Genomic DNA, 19679 nt, shown 5'->3' on the forward strand with positions numbered 1-19679 from the left:
CTACCCCATAATGACAAAGTGAAAACATGTTTTTATATATTTTTACAAATTAATTAAAAACTGAAAAGCTGAAATGTCTTGCGTCAATAAGTATTCAACCCCTTCCCTATGACACTCCAAATTGAGCTCTGGTGCATCCAATTTCCTTTGATCATACTTTAGATGTCTCCACAACTTGGTTGGAGTCCACCTGTGGCCAATTCAATTGATTGGACATCATTTAGAAAGAAACACACCTTTCTATATATATATATATATATATATATATATATATATATATATATATATATATATATATATATATATATATATATATATATATATAAGGTCCCACAGTTGACAGTGCATGTCAGAACAGAAACTCTCCCATTAAGTCCAAAGAATTGTCCGTCAAACTCCGAGATAGAGAATTGTGAGGAAGCATACTGTAGATCTGGGGAATGGTGAAAGACAATTTCTGGAGTATTGAAAGTTCCCAGGAACACAGTGAGCTCATTTGGAACACATTTGGAAATTGAGAGAATGTTGAACTACCCAGACTCTTCGTGCAGCTGGCCGTCTGACCAAACTGAGCAACTGTGCAAGAATGACCTTGGTTAGGTAGGTGACCAAAAACCCAATGACCACGCTGACAGAACTACAGATTTACTTGTCTGAGATGGGAGAACCTGCCAGAAGGATAACAGTTTCTGCAGCACTTCACAGATCTAAGCTTTATGGGAGAGTGCCCAGACGGAAGCCACTCCTGAGAAAAAGGGACATGACGGCACACCTGGAGTTTGCAAAAAGGCACGTGAAAGACTGAGAGCATGCGGCAAAATACTATGTGGTCTGATGAGACGAAAGTTGAACTCTTTGGCCTGAATGCAAAGTGCTACGTCTGCTGGAAACCAAGCACAGCTTATCACCCATCTACCGCCATCCGTACCGTGAAGCATGCTGGTGGCAGCATCATGCTATGGGGGTGCTTTTCAGCGGTAGGGACTGGGAGACCAGTAAGGATCGAGGGAACATTGAATGGAGGCAAATGCAGGCAAATCCTTGAGGAGAACCTGCTTCAGAGTGCAAAAGACCTTCGACTGCAGCGAAGATTTACATTCCAGCAGGACAATGACCCCAAGCATACAGCCAAAGCAACACTGGAATGGCTTCAGAACAAGAACATGAAAATCCTTGAGTGGCCCAGCTGAAGCCCAGACTGGAATCCCATTGAGAATCTGTGGAAATGCTTGAAGATTGCTGTTCGCCAACTTCCCATACAGCTTGACAGAACTTGAGCAAATCTGTAAGGGAGAATGGGAGAAAATCCCCAAATCCAGATGTGCAAAGCTGATACAGACATACCCAAGAAGACTCGAAGCTGTAATCACTGCCAAAAACGCTTCTACAAAGTATTGACTCACGAGGCTGAATACTTATGTAAATTAGATATTTTTGTGTTTCTTTTTAATTACTTTGTAAGCATTTCTAAAAACATATTTTCACTTTGTCATTATGGGGTATTTTGTGTCAATCGGTGACAAAAAACATTTAATTCAATCCATTTTAAATTCAGGCTGTAACACAACAAAATGAGAAAAAGTCAAGGGGGTGTGAATACTTTCTGAAGGCACTGTGTTCATATGTATGGGTTCAATGGTATACCAATTGTAAGAACCATTCTTGTTTTGAATAACAATGTGGATGCTGTTTTCAATTTAACCTCCAGGGTGCCTGTAACTTTTTTCATAATTGCGTCATGGCATATTTTTTGACAGCAACAGATCCAGGTTGTTCTGAAGAATCCATGAATGTAACTTTTTATGTGCGAGATATTTCGTGATTACATTTTTATAAAAATGTGTTTTCATGCCATTTCATCTTTTATGGAAGTTGAGTTTGACATTCACAGATTGTTGATATTTTTTTCACATAAAGCACTTTTTTTTGTTCCTGGCATGTGTTTGCATGTTTGAGAGTAAATTGTAATTGCTGATGAAATTTTGAATCACTGTTTGTTGAAAATACTCATTATTCTAATTGGTGAAAAAGAAACACAGGACGAACAAATTGAACAATTAGTAAGAAGGTAACAAAGCCAATATAGTGGGACAGATATGTGAAAGAATTGTGCACTTTGTGATCAAAGCATGAAAGCTGGCAGGACTTAGGACACGTTGAAACATTTTCAGAAAGGGAGCCAAGCTGAAATAGCCCTATTGTGTCCACCATCATGGATTCGAATGCAGCGACTATCGACAACCAATAAACCTAATTCTGTGCTTTGAAGGCACTTAGACGAGGTTGAATAAAGTGACGATACTCACAAATGTTTTGAGGGAATGATTTATTAGGACACCTGTGATGTGTATTTTTTTTAAACCCACCTTGTTGTGATCGTTGTCCTCCTGAAGGATTCTAACTGGCCGATTGTGGAATCCTATTTGACTTCAGACAGAGTTTAACATTTGTCCGATTTGATTATAAAATCCTACAAAAAACATATCGACACTGATAAAACTGATGTCCACACAAGTCCTTCCTTGTGAAACAATTTATTTCCTAATTGTACACCATACACTTCTCACCCTTGTACAATGAACTTAAGAATCCCCATTTGATTGCAATATTATTTGGTTCTATTTCATTTATTCTTACTTTAGTTAACAGTTAGACCAACCCGATTCAATTCACTTCTACATTACATCAGAGAGTTTTATTCTAACTTGGTACTTGGTCAGTTCCAAGGAGTACAAGCCACTGAGAAACTATACTTCCTCACGTGCTTGCACTCCAAACTTTTAGATTTCAAAGCATTTTATACTTTCGTGAGAGAGAGGTTGGGGGATATTCACCCAGACTGTAGACGTGTCCTTTAGACGAAAAGCCACTTCGTACATTTTCTAAGCAAAGGTTCATTTATCAGCGCGGTCACTCTGCTCCAGAACAACACATTTCTTATCATTTAGGGCAAAAGTCTTTTGGCCAGAAATGACAGCCAAATCAACTTGCAGCATAAAAGTTACATTTCTGAAACTCCATTTGTTGCAATTTCAAATACATTAATATAAATTTTTCCCCCACACTCCCCCGTTTTTTTTTTTTAAGGAAAATTTGAATAATTTTTCTTACACGTTATTACCATGTCCCATTCCTGGAGGAGAAAAGCTTTCCATTATTCAAGTTCAATCAACAATGGCAGCGTGTGCTAATATCAGAAAATGAGTGAGTTTCCATTTAATTATGGCCTGTTCATCAGCATGTGTCACACATTGAAAACATGCTACCCGAAGTCAGAAGATAAACAGGTCAGGGTGTGGATAGAGCAGCACCCAATGGGAAACACAACCGAAGCACTCCTTGAGCTGAGGAGAAGGTAGATGTGGGCAAGTACAAGCTTGGGCCGGACACTGGGTTGAAGGAGCGCAGTGTGGAATTCCAGGCCTGTCGTACATTGAAGCAACCACAGCAAGTTCACGATGTATTTGCAGAGCGGCAATCGAGAGTGTGGCTGAGAACATTCCTCCACGCAGGCACCACACAACGCCGACGTTAAGACTTTGCTCAACCTTCTCCTCAGTGGGTTTTTTCTTTCTTTTCCCACATTGCTCCATATTATCTCCTCAGGAAGGGACATAATCATGTGTTGAATGCTCAATCACCCAAATCTGGGTTCTCCCATTGTCCAATCTTTGTGTGGAACTTCTTTCCAAACTTCATTTAGATGAAATCGTACATTGCTTCAAAGACTGCTTTCAACACTCCGAAACAAACAAAGCATCAATTAAACACCAATCAATAAACGTCATGGGCACATCTAGTTCTAGAAGACTAACAAAGATTCTTATGGAAGCATTTAACTTGCATTATATGTCATATCAATATTTTAATCCCTTTTCCTTGTTATTTCCCAAAACAACATGCTAAAATATACAGAAATCCCAGTTGTACGTATACTCAAAACATCCATCTCATTTACTATTTCCATCGACATTTTAAATCTCTGACATTTCTCCATCTGTCCACTTCTCTCTCACCAAAACAGCAAACATGCTGCCATTTTTCCAATTCACATACACAAACCATCTATCACTTCCTCTGACCTTCTCAATTACGAATACATTTTCTTTTGTCAAAACAAATAAATCATTTTAAACAGTTGTTCAAAAATTGTCAAATCATTTGTCAAATCTGTTATCAGGTGAATATCATTTAAATTGCAGCTCAAACACTCTGTCTACACATGCAGCTTCACTCTCCACAATCTTTATCCCAGTCTTGGAAAAGCATCTTAAACTTCAGACTAATAAACCTCCACTCTCTTAAACAACTTTTGGTCAAAACAATAAAATATTTCCTTTTAAAATCCATAAATGAAAAATTAAATCTTCAGCATCTATCCAATTAAATCATGAATTTACCTTCACTGAATCGATCAAAGGGTTACACTGGGTTGTTTGCCATTGCCTTCCCAGCACAAGTTCAGGTAACCTCAACATTCGCAGACGAATAAAACAATATTTCAACGTCCATCCGAGGGAATCATCTATTATCTGTGAATTGCCCCACGTGTAAACATCATCAAATCATTAAAATCATTCCAAATCACGTTTCTACATTTAAATCACATACAGTATATCTACATTCACAATTGTTATTTCACAATTTATTCAAAATCCCGATGGTTGTAAAATAAAACTTCAACACTTTTTCCTAAATGGACTTCACTTTAAACAGATTCAGTCGAGAGGGTGCGCCACAAACACCAAGGAACAAGGAACAGGAAGTTCTCTCCACATCCGGTGGGAAGAAAAAGGAAAAAACTCTGACAGGCAAAACCCACAGTTTGAATTACTCTGTCATGGCTTCAACACATACACTAAACAGCATTGCATCTCATACATTCGCGTGTGATCACGTGACAAATACCAATCACATTTCTATCTCATCCTCTTGAATCTGCATATGAATCGAATTTCACACCGAAAGCAAAGGCTCGAACAAAGACTCAGTGTAAAGATAGGCCACCCCCCACAGATCGAGTGGAGGGGGTCTCACACAGTGTAGTTTGCGACCTTCGCGTGGAAATACAACGCAAAGAATGTATAACATGCCATTTCAAACAGACCCACAGCTCAACTCAGCACGAGTTAAGATATCGTCAAAATCCCAACAGAACACGTTTCATTGCAGTGAATATTGGACTCGCACAAGTTTCATTTTTTACTCTCAGTAACACATGCATCTCAATGCAAATCACCAACCATGCTCCCAGCTGGTTTATTGTCTCCTGCACTCTACAAAACGTTTCGTGCAAATCATTGCATTTACAAATCCATAAAACCTCCACACAATATAATATAACAACCTCACTGCCAACAAACTTCCAGTGAGTTCAATGAACCAAAAGTAACTCTTATAACTGTTACAAACAGGTAACTTATAATGTTTATCTATTTTAACCCTATCTCGGCGTCTCAGCCGTGTCCTCGGCCATCTCTCTCACAGCCGGTCCGTATCAATGCAAACATGTGGCATGTCGCTTCATCATGCCCATTTAATTACGCATCTGGCTCCTTAACGAGCCTCTTCTTGTCATCTCACTCCTCTTCTTCTCCAGCACTTTTCTAAAACAACTGCAGTACTTATTGTTTACTTTAAAACGGACTCCCTCCGCCGGATCCTCTTCTTTCTCTCAATAAAATTATCTGACAATGAACTTTTCTTTGTTCGAAATGCGTTACCTGCTGAGAGCGCTCTCCCTTACCTTCGCTCAAGCACTTGTCGTTCCTCCAGGCACTGCCTCCGGCAGATTAAGCACCTCCAGTCACGAGCACCGCACCAACGTCGGTTCGAATCCGAGTCACGGCACCAACTGATGTGGATTTTTTTAAACCCACCTTGTTGTGATCGTTGTCCTCCTGAAGGATTCTAACTGGCCGATTGTGGAATCCTATTTGACTTCAGACAGAGTTTAATGTTTGTCCGATTTGATTATAAAATCCTTCAAAAACCCTATCGACACTGATAAAACTGATGTCCACACAAGTCCTTCCTTGTGAAACAATTTATTTCCTAATTATATACCATACACTTCTCACTCTTGTACAATGAACTTAAGAATCCCCATTTGATTGCAATATTATTTGGTTCTATTTCATTTATTATTACTTTAGTTAACAGTTAGACCAACCCGATTCAATTCACTTCTACATTACATCAGAGTTTTATTCTAACTTGGTACTTGGTCAGTTCCAAGGAGTACAAGCCACTGAGAAACTATACTTCCTCACGTGCTTGCACTCCAAACTTTTAGATTTCAAAGCATTTTATACTTTCGTGAGAGAGAGGTTGGGGGATATTCACCCAGACTGTAGACGTGTCCTTTAGACGAAAAGCCACTTCGTACATTTTCTAAGCAAAGGTTCATTTATCAGCGCGGTCACTCTGCTCCAGAACAACACATTTCTTATCATTTAGGGCAAAAGTCTTTTGGCCAGAAATGACAGCCAAATCAACTTGCAGCATAAAAGTTACATTTCTGAAACTCCATTTGTTGCAATTTAAAATACATTAATATAAATTTTTCCCCCACACTTGTAATGTAAAAAATGGACAAGGGGGCAACAGCCTTCCTGAGATTCAATCTCGCTCATCCCTCCAGGGCTTGAAGCAGGAAGTGCACTAACCATCGCTTATCGTCTCCTCTCCCTACCCACGATATTTTCTACCCATTAACTCTCCCTAACCCAACCCTCCAATGGCAGATTACTGTGTTTACTCCCATCCCCTTTCTCTTCTTTTCCCTTTTCGTTCATTCGTAATTGCTTATTCTGTCCATCTGTTGCTCCACTATCAGTTTGCTGTATTTTTACTCTTTCTCTCTCCTCTCTATTATCTTGCTCTTCCATGAGCTTCGATCTTGTATAAAGCAAGTATTATTTTAATAAGGATGCTATTTATTTGAAAATATCCGCCAAGTTTCACTGATGTTTCCCATGGCTGAGCTGTTAATAGAGATATGATTGAGACTCACATTTTTATGGATAAGCAGCCCTTACGCACCGTATAAGAATCGATGTGAAATTGTCACGTGAGAGTGGCTTCTAAATACTGCGTATAAATTTAAATCGTAACATTTCACAATGATCTCTGACTCGTTGTGGACCTTGTACATAAATCACATGTGCAGAGCAAAGGTTTGAGTCCATGTCACTTTCAATGGACGAGAGTGCAATGTCAAACTAAGATATTTCTTAAAAATATCAAACGACTGTGTTTACGCAAGGTATGTATTAAAAAAATCAAACAATATCGAACGAGTCATTAAAAAGAAACATTTAAAAAAGAGAAAAAAAACATGTCAGGATGGAATCCCCAAAAACAACCAAACAAGGTAGGAACTAGAGACTCCTTAGAACACGACAGTGTTACTTCAATTTTAATAAAATAATTTTAATGATCATGAAAAAAAAAATATCCCAAAGTTTAGTGCTCGTCCCGAATATCACATTGCAGTTGTTCATGAACCCCGAATACCAACCAAGAACACCACACCATTGAACCTTTTATGAGCCCGTCCCATGCACAGCAGGAGACTGGGTTTTGTGTGTGCGTGCGTGCGTGTTTGATTGGTATCTCCATAATTCGGCTTTCAGAAGGTGGAATGGAGTCCACCTTCGTTTCGGTGAAGGATCGTGATTCATGGACTAAGTTGTGAAGTTGTGTTCTTAGAATTTTGTTCCGAGGGCTCTTTGCAGGATCATCACTGAGACCCCGAAAAGCCTCCAACTGTAGTTCGTTTGTGGTAATGCTCCCAGGGATGGTTTGTATTTGTGAGGTTCGTCTTCATAATTTCTGGTGCTCCAATTATCGCTGGTACAATGTTGGTGTTCTTCTGCGTCGAGGATCTTTTCACTTCATTCTTGAGGTCTTGACATTTGGTCATTTTCTTGATTTCCGTGTTATTTAGACCAAAATCACTGGGTACTGAAACCTCAATTAGCAATGCCTTCTTTTCCTTTTTTTGTATCCGAGTCCTATGTCCAGTCGCAATGCTTTGTTTTCTATGTTCACGCTGGATGGATCGTCAGTCGTACGTCAGCATTATCTTCTTGTTTGCAATGATTGCTTTTGTTTCACGTTTCCATGAGTTTTGTGGAATTGGGATGTTGAAATTTCTGCAGATGTGACAGTGGATTACTCGACATACCTTGTTGTGCCTTTGTGTGTTCATCCACCGCCCATCCACCGCGCTTCAAATGCAGAGCATGTTATTCCTCCCCTCAGCATTCCAGGTTTCATTGGGGGGTTTCTTTTGGCTCACCTGGAACATAATTCCACCGTCCGTCCGTCCGTCCGTCCACAAATACTTGCAACTTTTCCTCTAAAACTACACATGCGATTTCGATGAAACTTTACCACAACGTTCATCACCGTGTATGTACCTAATTTTGTTCATGGCATTAAAAATAAATCAGGCCCGTAGGGGGTACACGGGATTTGCTCCCCAAAATAGGTATTTGCTTTCTTCTCAGAAACTACACATGCAATTTTGATAAAATTTGACCACAACCTTTATCACCCATGATGTACCAAAGATTGTTCACGACATTTGAAAAATTGGGGTCTGAGGGGGCCTACAGGAGTTTACAGGGGGTTGCCTCCCCTAAAGAGGTATTCACTTTCTTCTCAGGAATGACACACACAATTTTGATGAAACTTGACGACAACCTTCATAACCCGTCATGTTCCAAAGATTGTTCACGACATTAAAAAAAAAGTCCGGGTCGAAGAGGTGTATGGGGGGTTGCCCCCCCAAAATATGTATTTTCTTTCTTCTCTGAAACTACACACACAATTTCGATGAAATTTGACCACAACCTTCATCCCACATGATGTACCAAAGATTGTTCACACCATCAAAAAAAAATTGGGGTCTAAGGGGTTAATAGGGGAGATAGCCCCCCCAAAGTATGTATTTGCTTTCTTCTCTGAAACTACACACAATTTCTATGAAACTTGACCACAACCTTCATCACCTGTGATGTACCAAAGATTGTTCACTGCATTTAAAAAAAAAAACCACAGGTATTTATTTATTTTATTTTCCGTTACATATTTTGTGGGTCATCCCTGCCTACCAGTGGTTCCCTGGTTATCTTATCCAGAGTGCCCAGGGGTATTGCCTCTGTTTTTTATTGCTGTCCTGCTTAGGTCTTTCCTTTGAAACAGGCAGAATCGTCCTAGCTTTGCGCTTTGATGCAGGGCTCTGCCTCTTTTTGGGGATGGTGTTGCCATTTATCTTGGCAGTACACACCCCAGCTGCCTGGTGTGTCCGCACAGACTTCACAGAACTTTCTCTTTTGGGATTCTGTGACCCTTTCCTCGGAGTTGTTGTTTTTTCATACTCTCCAACACACCCGCCCCGTCGTGCGTCATGCAAGGGACTTCACTTTGCGCCACTCAAGGCCTCCCCGGAGCTCCCATGGCTGTTCGCACCATGCGTTATCTCCACCATGATGGTCCCACCTGCACTCGCTTTCTTCCTCTGGGTGCTGCCACATGGACCGTTATTTGTCCCGACCGAGACGGTAGCTTCGCTTGGGGCCGCATATCCTGTTGCTACAAGCCATGTGCGCCTCTCACTTTCTGCTCCATGCAGCGACATCCACTGATGGCTTTGCATATCCATACGGCAATCCATAAATGGACTTTGGTGTTGTATAGTGGTGTCATTCCGACCTCGTTTGGTCGTTTGTTTTGTTTTTTCTCTTTTTTTAAAGTTTTTCTCTCACTTGTTTCTGTTTTTTGGGGGGGAAGGGTGGGAGGGGAGGGGGTGCAGAAAATTGTGGATGGTTGTATAAATAGTATCATTTGGGAAATTGTGGTTCACTTGTCATGTGTAAATGAAGTGTTGAAGAACGCCGGTTTATATATTTATTTTATTCCAATTAGTATAAAAACCCATCAAAAATGCCAGTTTGGAATTATTTTATTCAAAATATTCAAGGACACTCAAAAATATGATGTTTCATAGCAAGGAAAACGTGATTTTTGAAACACTGCATGTACAAATATGACCCTATTTTCTTTATCTTTGTGGGACGTTTCGTTTCGATAGTCTTCTCATGAGCGTGCCAAAGTCTGAAGCCCCAGCCTAGCGTCAGGTGTGCTTATATCTTCTTTATTTATGATGCATCCCACAGATTTAAATTAACACTCATTTTATTCTGTTTGGGTGATGCATGATATGCAGTGAATTTCACCTCCCTGAGCCTTGTATTTATTGATATTTAAGAAAACGCTTCTGTACACTGCCCATGAGGCCCATTTGCAAGTCACCATCAACAATTCCAATCGAAGAGACATGATTACTCTTTCGTGAAAAAATGTTTTTCGAGGTTTTTTTTTATTATCCTGAAAAATAAACTGTCAGTAATACAGATGAAACTGCAAGTCTAACAGTAAAACATGAAACTGGATGCATCTAATGTGCTGTTGCATCACCATTATATTGTACTAAACATGCAGGGGCGAACATGTGCATGTACATTAAATATCTATATGAGTGCTTGCTTGAGTGCTTAAGCCACTTGACAAGCTCTCTCCAAGCTGCTTGGTTGTTCGTTTCAGTAAAAGTTCTCGTGCTCTCAATGGAACATCGATGAGAAAGACGTTCGTTTCCGGCTAAGCGCATGTAAGTGGTTACCACTCTTTCAAAAATGTCAAAAAATGAAGTTTGTTCCAATGCCTTCTCACTACATTTTCCTGAAAGTGTAAGTCTAACTGAGTTCAGAACAAAAAACCGTATAGCTTAATTACATATATATATATATATATATATATATATATATATATATATATATATATATATATATATATATATATATATATATATATATATACCGAAATATGATACTTTGGAGAAGGGGTACAATTTCTGGGATTATTGAGAAATAATACATACCTATTTTTTTTATTACTGCTCTATTCAGTGACTGTCAGATGCTGAAAAGCACTAAAAGAGAGATTTATTGAACAAATTCTTGGATGTAAATTTTTAATTCAATCAATTCTGGGAGTAACAAAAAGCTCTCTAAATTCTCCAAAACTGTTTTAACTGCCTTCTAAATTAATAAAATATTTTTTAAATACCTGGAAAAATATTTTAAAATTTTTTTAAAGAAAATTAATTTTTTAATCAAATTCAAAAAAGTGTGACGTGCAGTCGGACAAAAATGCAAAATTACTCTAAACCAAAGCCATGCATGTTTTCAATTTTTTTTATACTATTATATCTATATCACTGTGCCCCATTTGCAAATAAATTTTAGTGAAAATAAACTGATGCACAGAAGAATAAAAGCATTTTTTTTTAAACGTGACGTGCAGTCGGACATTTGGGTTGGAAAGTTCGGTCAAGCCGCTGTAATTAAGTATCCACCCCGATCATCTAAATTTTTTTTACATCTATTATATTGGTAATAAGTTGAATAATTTAAGACACGTAAATATGAGTTATTGATAAACTAGTCATTTTGTTAGGAGATTTCATAGTCCCAGGCTCTAAAAGGGCAATAAAACAAGAAAAAAAATTAAAATATGCCAGAATGTGCATATATCATGCGAATCCACCACTGACCGACACAAATGCTGATTTTCTCAGACTGTGGGTGACAACCTTTTGATTAGATGAGAAATTTCATATAGAATGTTTTATATGTTGTATTTTTGCATGGTCTAATATATGTCATATTTTAAGGTGAAACAAGAAAAAAGGCCAATACTGGGCATGTATATTCAATAAAAATCCTGTAGATTCAGTAATATACATCATAGACCCATGAACCTATATATTTTAAGGTCCTATGGAATACTGTCTGTGCAATGAACCAAATTTCATGACCAGTTGTAGTCTTTGTGACTTTCAAAAATACCACTCAAGTCAGGGTATGCCCTAAAAATAGGGGTGGTAACCACTTACATGCGCTTTGCCTTCCGCCTGTGTTTGGCCCTGTAGTGCCATGCGGTTCGTCCCTCGGGAGGTGTCTCATCCTTTGAAAATGTGTAATTTTATTTTTACAGGATATCATTTTGTTTTACCTTTTTGTGCAATCTCCTTTTAATATAATCCACCCCTCACTTCGACATCGATACATATATAAAAACAATAAGGTCCAACTGACTAGGTGTTTTCCATGATCTGGTTGTGAAGGCAGAGAGAAGAAATCGACATTTTGTGTTCTGGGCCTCGATATCATTTTCAATTGAATTTTGCTAATTTCCCACTTGAATTCCTCTTTCAAATAACTGTTTAAATGTAATCTTTGTGTTTGTTGTGTGTGTGTGTGTGTGTGTGTGTGTGTGTGTGTGTGTGTGTGTGTGTGTGTGTGTGTGTGTGTGTGTGTGTGTGTGTGTGTGTGTGTTATCTACATATGTGGAATGGAGTCTTCCAAGGGTGGGCTCAAAGTATCCACCTTCATTTCGGTAAGGGGGTCACGATTCATGGACCAAGTTGTGAAGTTTTCTGTTTTCAAAGTTTTGTGCCGAGGGCTCTCTTCAGAATCGTTACTGAGCCCAGGACGGCTTCCAAGTTTAGTTCCTTTGTAGTAATATTTCCAGGGATGGTTTATAATATATCTGTGAGGTTCTTCTTCATCATTCCCATGAGGTTCTTCATCATTACTGGAACAACTTTGGCATTCTTCAGCTTCCAGGATCTTTTCACTTCATGCTTGAGATCTTGGTATTTGGTCATTTTCTTGATTTCTGCATCGTTCATCCAAAATCTCCAGTATTAACACCTCAATTAGCAATGCTTTATTATCCCGCCCCCTGGAGGGAGGGAGCGGGATATTGTAATCGTCCAGTTTGTTTGTCTGTTTGTTTGTCTGTTTGTTTGTCTGTCTGTCTGTTAGCAACTTTACGGCAAAACGGCTCTAGCAAACACTATCAAATTTAATCCACAGGTGGGCAATGAACCTTGGATGACCCCATTAACTTTTGGGTCCAATTTGATCAAAGGTCAAGGTCAAGAAAAGATCAAAATCGTTTTTCGCTCATAACTTCATCAAAAAGGATCTGATTTACTTCAAACTAAGCTTATAGTGAACCTTATTCTATTTGTCACTTATAATCCTACCTATTCCTATAGTGAAAAATGCATATTTGTGAAGATCAGTCGGGTCCGAAGTTTTGGGGGTCATGGTCACCAGTCAAAATTACATATTTTCCATTATAAATCAAAAAAGGTTAGGAATATGTGTGTTTACTATGGAAGACATATATCAAGTCCTTTATTGGCTTTCATTTGACACCATGACCTTTGACCTTACGTGGCCTTGAAAGGTCAAAATCATTTTACGGTAATAACTTCGTCAAAAATGGTTTAATTGACTTCAAACCAAGACTAAAATATTCCTTATTCTATTCATTATAATCAACATACAGGTTAAGGATGTATCAAATTTAAATTTAATCCCCAAAATAACTTTATGCCTTAAATGGGTGGGATTTGTTTGTTGTGCCTGGCACCACTTGTTCTCTTATTTTTTTGTATCTAAGGCCTTAGTTATTTTATAACTTTGTTTACACAGTTCTTCAGCTAAAATGTGGGGTCAGGAGGTCGAAATATAATTTCAATTTTTAGAAATTATATATTTTTATGATTTGTTTTCGGATGTTCCATGGAAAAGACAAGGGTAGGTGGGGGGAAAAATATAAATCCCAGACCAGGAGGATCTAAGAAGACATTGAAGATGGAAGACCATTCAAATGCAGGATGCTCATGTTTCACTATCATCTGATGTGAAAAACAATAAAGAAGGATTAAAACTTGTTTTTACAATATAGTTTGGCATGTTTTTTTGCCGATTTAAAGCATTACCATCTGGCCTGTCAATATAAAGAAAAGAAGCAAGAAATACACCATTCAAAATCCAGGAAGTGTCAGAATCAATAACATTATACATGTGACTTTGTTGGAAAACAAACGTATGCAGCCAATCAAAAATCAGACACTGCTCACATGACCCTCAAATTGGCACAACCATGGCACAACCATGGCACAAACCCGAAACGATATTGTTTAAAAATCCATCATCACACAAAGATTCATTCATCATCCAGTATTGAATCATGCTTTTAAAACAAATATAAGCCTTTTTATCCCCCGCCGCGTGGCGGAAGGGGGATATTGTTGTCACCCGGGTCGTCCGTCCGTCCGGCTGGCTGGCTGGGCGTCAACATTTATAGCTGTGAGTGCGATAACTCATAAACTGTTCGCCATATCGATTTGAAATTTGGGTCACACATGTACCACCTGAAAAGGAAGAACCCAATTGATTTTGGGCGTGGCTGGATCCAAGATGGCCGACTGGGCGACCATCTTGAAAAAAAAGTTTTTTGTAATAAATGGAAAACCGCTTATCTGATTTCAATTCTTTTTGGTTACTACGTTCCTCACCCCTGGGGAACTTTTTTGAGATGACCAAATGGTGTCTTGTTTCCAATTCACCTCCCTCATTATCTGGAATATGTATGACCTTTTTCATTCAATGGCGGGGGATTCCCCATCTCTGATGGTATACTTACAATCTGGAATATAAATATAATTCATCAAGATTGCAGCAAAAGACGACTTTAATCAACCCCAAACGTGCATGGGTGTGCGTGTGCAACAGTGCATAGTGCTGGATATGATTTTAAAAAGGTGTCTACTCGGAGTCAAAACAGTCAATCAGAGCCATAACCAGCTCTTACTTTTCAGCAGACATCTGATCGTACCGTCTCACCATCCCCATGAGCACATTAAAGGCTGATTTCTGATCCGTTGAAGGCTGAATATCAGCATCTCGCAGGGAAACTTTGACGTACTTGGCACTAAAATGTTTCAATACGAACAGCGGTGTACAACTTTCGACGGAAACAAAATCGGCACGATCGAGAGTAGCCTGCGAATCATCCCTGCTGCTGCACTGAATTGATGCAATTGTTCGGCCAGAATATTCGTTGTCAAGATGTTGCGTGATTAAATCACCAATACAGTCACTCAAATTTATACCGCTGACATACTTCTTAACAATCACTTTTGCCCTAGAAACCACAGTCAATCTGAACCACACTGGCCACTGCTCAGATGCCATGACCGAAGACTACTGCGCAGTTTGGTTAAAGGGGACTCGGCATTTTGGTGCGCGCGCGGAATTATATTTTGAAAATAAATGCCGACGTTTACATTTCGGGTTTTGAAACTTTTGCACCTTCGGCGGAAAATTTATAAATATAAAAGGCTAAAAATGTGTTTTATATTTATATTTCATTTCGGCAAATATACCGTTGGCGGATCTGTAAACCAAGTTATAAAATAACTAAGGCCCAAGTATGATATCTGGTCCCAATGCTTTGTTTTCGATGTTCACGCCCGATGGGATCATCAGGTTGTACATGAGCGGTACTTCAATGTTTTCAGTGATTGCTTTTGGTTCATTTTCCCACAAATTTTCTGGAACTGGAATATTAAAGTTTTTGCAGATGTGCCAGTGGATTACTTTAAAACTTTGTTGTGTCATTGTGTGTACACCTGTTCTGACACCTTCTTTTTTTGCTTTTATTTTTGTTTTTTCGTGTTTGTTCATTAAGTGTCGCCTATCATTATCATATATCAACGATATATGACGCCTATCATATATCCTAACCAATGATGCAACCAGCAGCCACAGGCTGCACTCGATAGAGAGATCACCACTTGCAATCACTGGTGGCCATTTTGAAATCAAAGATGACTGCACTCTTTGGGCCATTTCAGATTTGCTCCCGACTTCAAAATGTGTAGTGCATGTTTATTTCATTTTATGATGTCATCCTGATGTGCACAATTTTGCTTCATATTATCAAGTATCTGCTGAGCTAACAATTGTAGTTCTGAAGTGTACATAAATTGTCATTTCTGTTTTTGTTCACCTGCATGTGCTCTATCCAAGTCCACGCTTTAAGCCATCTCTTGAGACTTGGTGACATTGTTGAAGCATCCGTTCTGAGTCGTGCAGGTCACTGGTTCGATTCTGCCCCTGGCCGAGTCGCACCAAAGACTGAAAATGGCACGTACTGCTTATATGCTAGATCGTCAAGATTTAAAGGATAGAGCACAGACAACCCCTGTGAGTTGGTATACCATCATGGAGCGAGCCGGGAGGAATGGGCTATTTCTCCTCAAAATGTTTCGCTGACTGGGGAGAAAAGCTACACCACCAAATGGGCTCGTTGGCACCCAGAGTTCACTGAGAAGTTACCCTCCCTCACGTCGACTGTGTTTGTCTCATGTTAAAAGTCGTCCTTTGTTGTCTTTTGTGTTCTGCACACGTGTGCATGATCCGAGTATGATAGCTCTTCAATGAACCTTCAAACCTGTAGAAAAGCCCCCAAAAATGCTTCCATATGACCCCATGACAGAACAGTCCCTCATTCTCCTGACCCCATGCTATCATTTCCATATTAAATTCACCGCAAATGTAAGTTGTTTTTTTTGTTACAAGAGTCTTGATCCAGCAACCCTAATTTTCACTTTTATTTTTTTTAGATTTGGTATCGAGATGGCTTCATCCTCGAGAGACGATGTGGATTTACCTCTGGGTAAACTCCAGGAAGAACCAGAACTGTTTGAAAGTCTCCAGGACTTCTTGTCATATGAATTGGGAAAGTCTGCCAAACAAAATCACCCAGTTGTAGAGCAGAAATCTTTGGACACCAACAGGGGCATATCTTCATCAGTACCAGCTGATCAAACATCCTTCACCTCCACTACAGCTCAGACCACAAACTCATTTGGTAATCTGTCTCTGGATTCCAAACCGGAAGGCACATTTTCTCTACCTGATCAAAATGTGCCTAGTTTGTCAGGAGTACCTCCAAATGAAGATCGGAAGCCTCTATGCAAGCCCTCATTGACCAGTGATGTTACATCTGGTTCCTTACCCCCTGAAGGTGTTACCACAGGAGCGAACACTCGTGAAGTGAACCAAAACCTGAGTGTCTTTGAGTGCAGCTCTCCTTCTGAGTCTGATAACAATGAGGGCAGGATCAGAAAGAGGCGCCGGGCTGGTGTGGTGAGTCTTATGGCGTTTATTGAGTTGGTTTGTGTTTGAACATTTTGACTTATTGGCCAAAAAATATTATTGAAACGGATTTTATTTTTCTCTTGTAAAAATGGTTTCTGGAAGAATTTGCATGATTTGAACTGAGGATTGCAGCATCATGAACTCAGATGGTGTTGAGATGGCAATACCAAACAAGCTACCAAAGATTTGATCTTCTTTGACGGTTCGCTGTTATTCACTCTTTGTTATGTTATTCTATTTATTATGACAAATAGTATTCGCTGGTGTAAAAAAAAAAATTACTTTTTATATATATATATATATATATATATATATATATATATATATATATATATATATATATATATATATATATATATATATATCGAAACATGTGCAGTGTGACGAGCACTCCGCCAATCCCCGTTGGACACAGTCCAACACCAAAGCGTCACCTGCAACACAGAGGCTTCGGCCCGGTTACTGTCAAACAGAAAGCTTTATATGGTCATCATCAGTTAAACATCAAACGGAGCCACCAATCTGGATTTCAGGATTATGTACCCTCATCAGGACGGCATACCAATAAATATCTAACCAATGATGACCATAGTGGGGCAGATAACCTCATATATGGAATGTATTGTGCATTTTATGACTAAAGCATGAAATTTTCAGCAGTGTTTGTATATACCATAAAGTTTATTTTCAGACGTGGAGCCACTTCAGATTTGACTTCTGAGCCCTATGAGAGGTCATTGACCTTGTACGATGAAAAAATCTTCATTTTTAGCATTATCGCAGGAAAAACCTCAATATACACCACTTTTTTAAAAGCTATTTTACCTGTTGCTGCACATACCTCTTACTTCGACTCCACATATATCCTACAGGTTACATTTTATATGCAAACAATGACCTCAGCCGGTGTTTATTTAGGCTGGATTAAACAAGTTTAACATATATGCATCTGTATCAATTATCTGAAGAATAGTGATGGACAGGGTGATAGTAATATAGTTCAGGCCATGTTTGTCCATGTTTGTTCTCTGTAGATGATCTAACAGTCTCCTGAACATGAGCACAGGGCAGTGCACATGAGGGCTGCCTTGTTGCACTTGCAGCGCCTGGTGCACCCCTGCTTGCACCCACAGTGTATCGGTTCGTAGCAGGATTGTGATGCTTCTGGAAGGATGGTCCAGAGTGGCTGCCATCCTGTTGCATCCTTTACCCATCCCCAATCAGAAGGGCTTGCGAGCTCAGGGTCAGGAACTAACGCCTGGTTCCAGATGTTGGCCTGGTAGGTGGCACGCATGATGTGTTTCCTCAGAGCAGCCTGTGTGGGTGGGATATTCTCCAGGGTCCTGGACTTCTGAGTGAAGAGCTGTTTCCTTGCTTCATTTACCTCCATGGTGTCGCTGGTTCTGTCGTACATCAGCACCACGAAGCGCTCCACGAGTGACATGGACAGCTCGCTCACAGCACCTGGCACCCGTTAGAGCTCTTCAAAGGCCTCAGTCACTTCAGGGAGAGCCGTCCACGTGTCCCAGGCAGTCTTCTTTCCCCTGCCGCCGAATGTAGAGACTGTTGCATCCTGTGATTGCATGGAAGACTGGGAGAGTGGCACAGGTTCTTGGATCCAGCTTGCCAACCACTTTGTGTACACCAATGTACCTGAAACTGACGCCAGCACCAAGAGCTATCCACATTTCTTTCGGCTTTATCTTCAGGAATGCAGCCAGGGCCAATACCACGACATCAGTGTCGACCGTGCGTATGGTCACTTTTGTGCTCCCTTTCTGCACAAAATCTTCCATCCTGAAGCGTTGGCAAACTCTATTGGCGATGTCGGATGACACTTGTAGGAGGCGGTCATATGAGACACACATCCTGAGATAGAAGAGTGTGTCAATGAGCCCCCTCTTGCGTGTGACAGCATGGACTTTCAGTACAATGTAGAGTGGAAGTGGAGTTTCACGGTCACGGCTGTGATGCAAGGTGCTTGATGACTTCACTGCCCGTGCATGTTTGACACTGTTGAAGACCAGCAGCTGTGACACTGTTAGGGCGGCAGTTGAGGTGGATGTGTCCACCAGGTGGGTCTGGTGTTTGATGTTGGCCCCATCCTGAATCATGTTCACCAGAGCCAAGAGTGTTGGTGGAACCGCTGCTTTCTGACATTCAGGCTGGAATGATCCATCAAAGGCGAACTTGGTGTCAAACATCTCTTTGCACACCACCTGTGCTGCTCGCACCAAATGCATGGCATCACTGTCATGGTCACAGGCCTTCCTGAGAGCATCTCCAATGTCTTCTGCAAACGTCAGAAGTGTGTCTCTCCCTTGTGAATGTGCTCTTAGTTCAGGGAAGGCAGACACGAGTCGGATCTTCAATCTGGTGGTATGAATCCGAGTCTCCACTGTGGTACCCAGCTGTTCCAGTCGGACCTTGTACAGGTCACCCAGGTCTGCTAGCTTGAAAACGGGAGCACAATCGTCGCCGCACGTGTCCTCCATGAATGCCACCAACTCAGCAAAGGCGATGCTATGCAGACGAGCCTCATCCCCATGCTCATCCTTGGAGGCAGCTTGTCTGGCTCTGTTG

The 19679-nt window shown here is 40.1% G+C and overlaps 1 protein-coding gene across 1 annotated transcript in view; it reads left to right on the plus strand.

The window, feature by feature from the left end:
* ZNF106 (zinc finger protein 106) overlaps positions 1-19679 on the plus strand; it is a 102433-nt gene that overhangs the window by 22554 nt on the left and 60200 nt on the right. The window contains exon 7 of the mRNA XM_085862712.1: positions 16559-17084. Coding sequence (XP_085718838.1) covers positions 16559-17084 — 526 coding nt within the window. The remainder of the gene's footprint in view (positions 1-16558; positions 17085-19679) is intronic.

This window comes from Eptatretus burgeri, chromosome 2 (assembly GCF_056783735.1).
Source record: "Eptatretus burgeri isolate ZD-2024b chromosome 2, Ebu_testis_v1, whole genome shotgun sequence".
Classification (NCBI taxonomy): domain Eukaryota; kingdom Metazoa; phylum Chordata; class Myxini; order Myxiniformes; family Myxinidae; genus Eptatretus; species Eptatretus burgeri.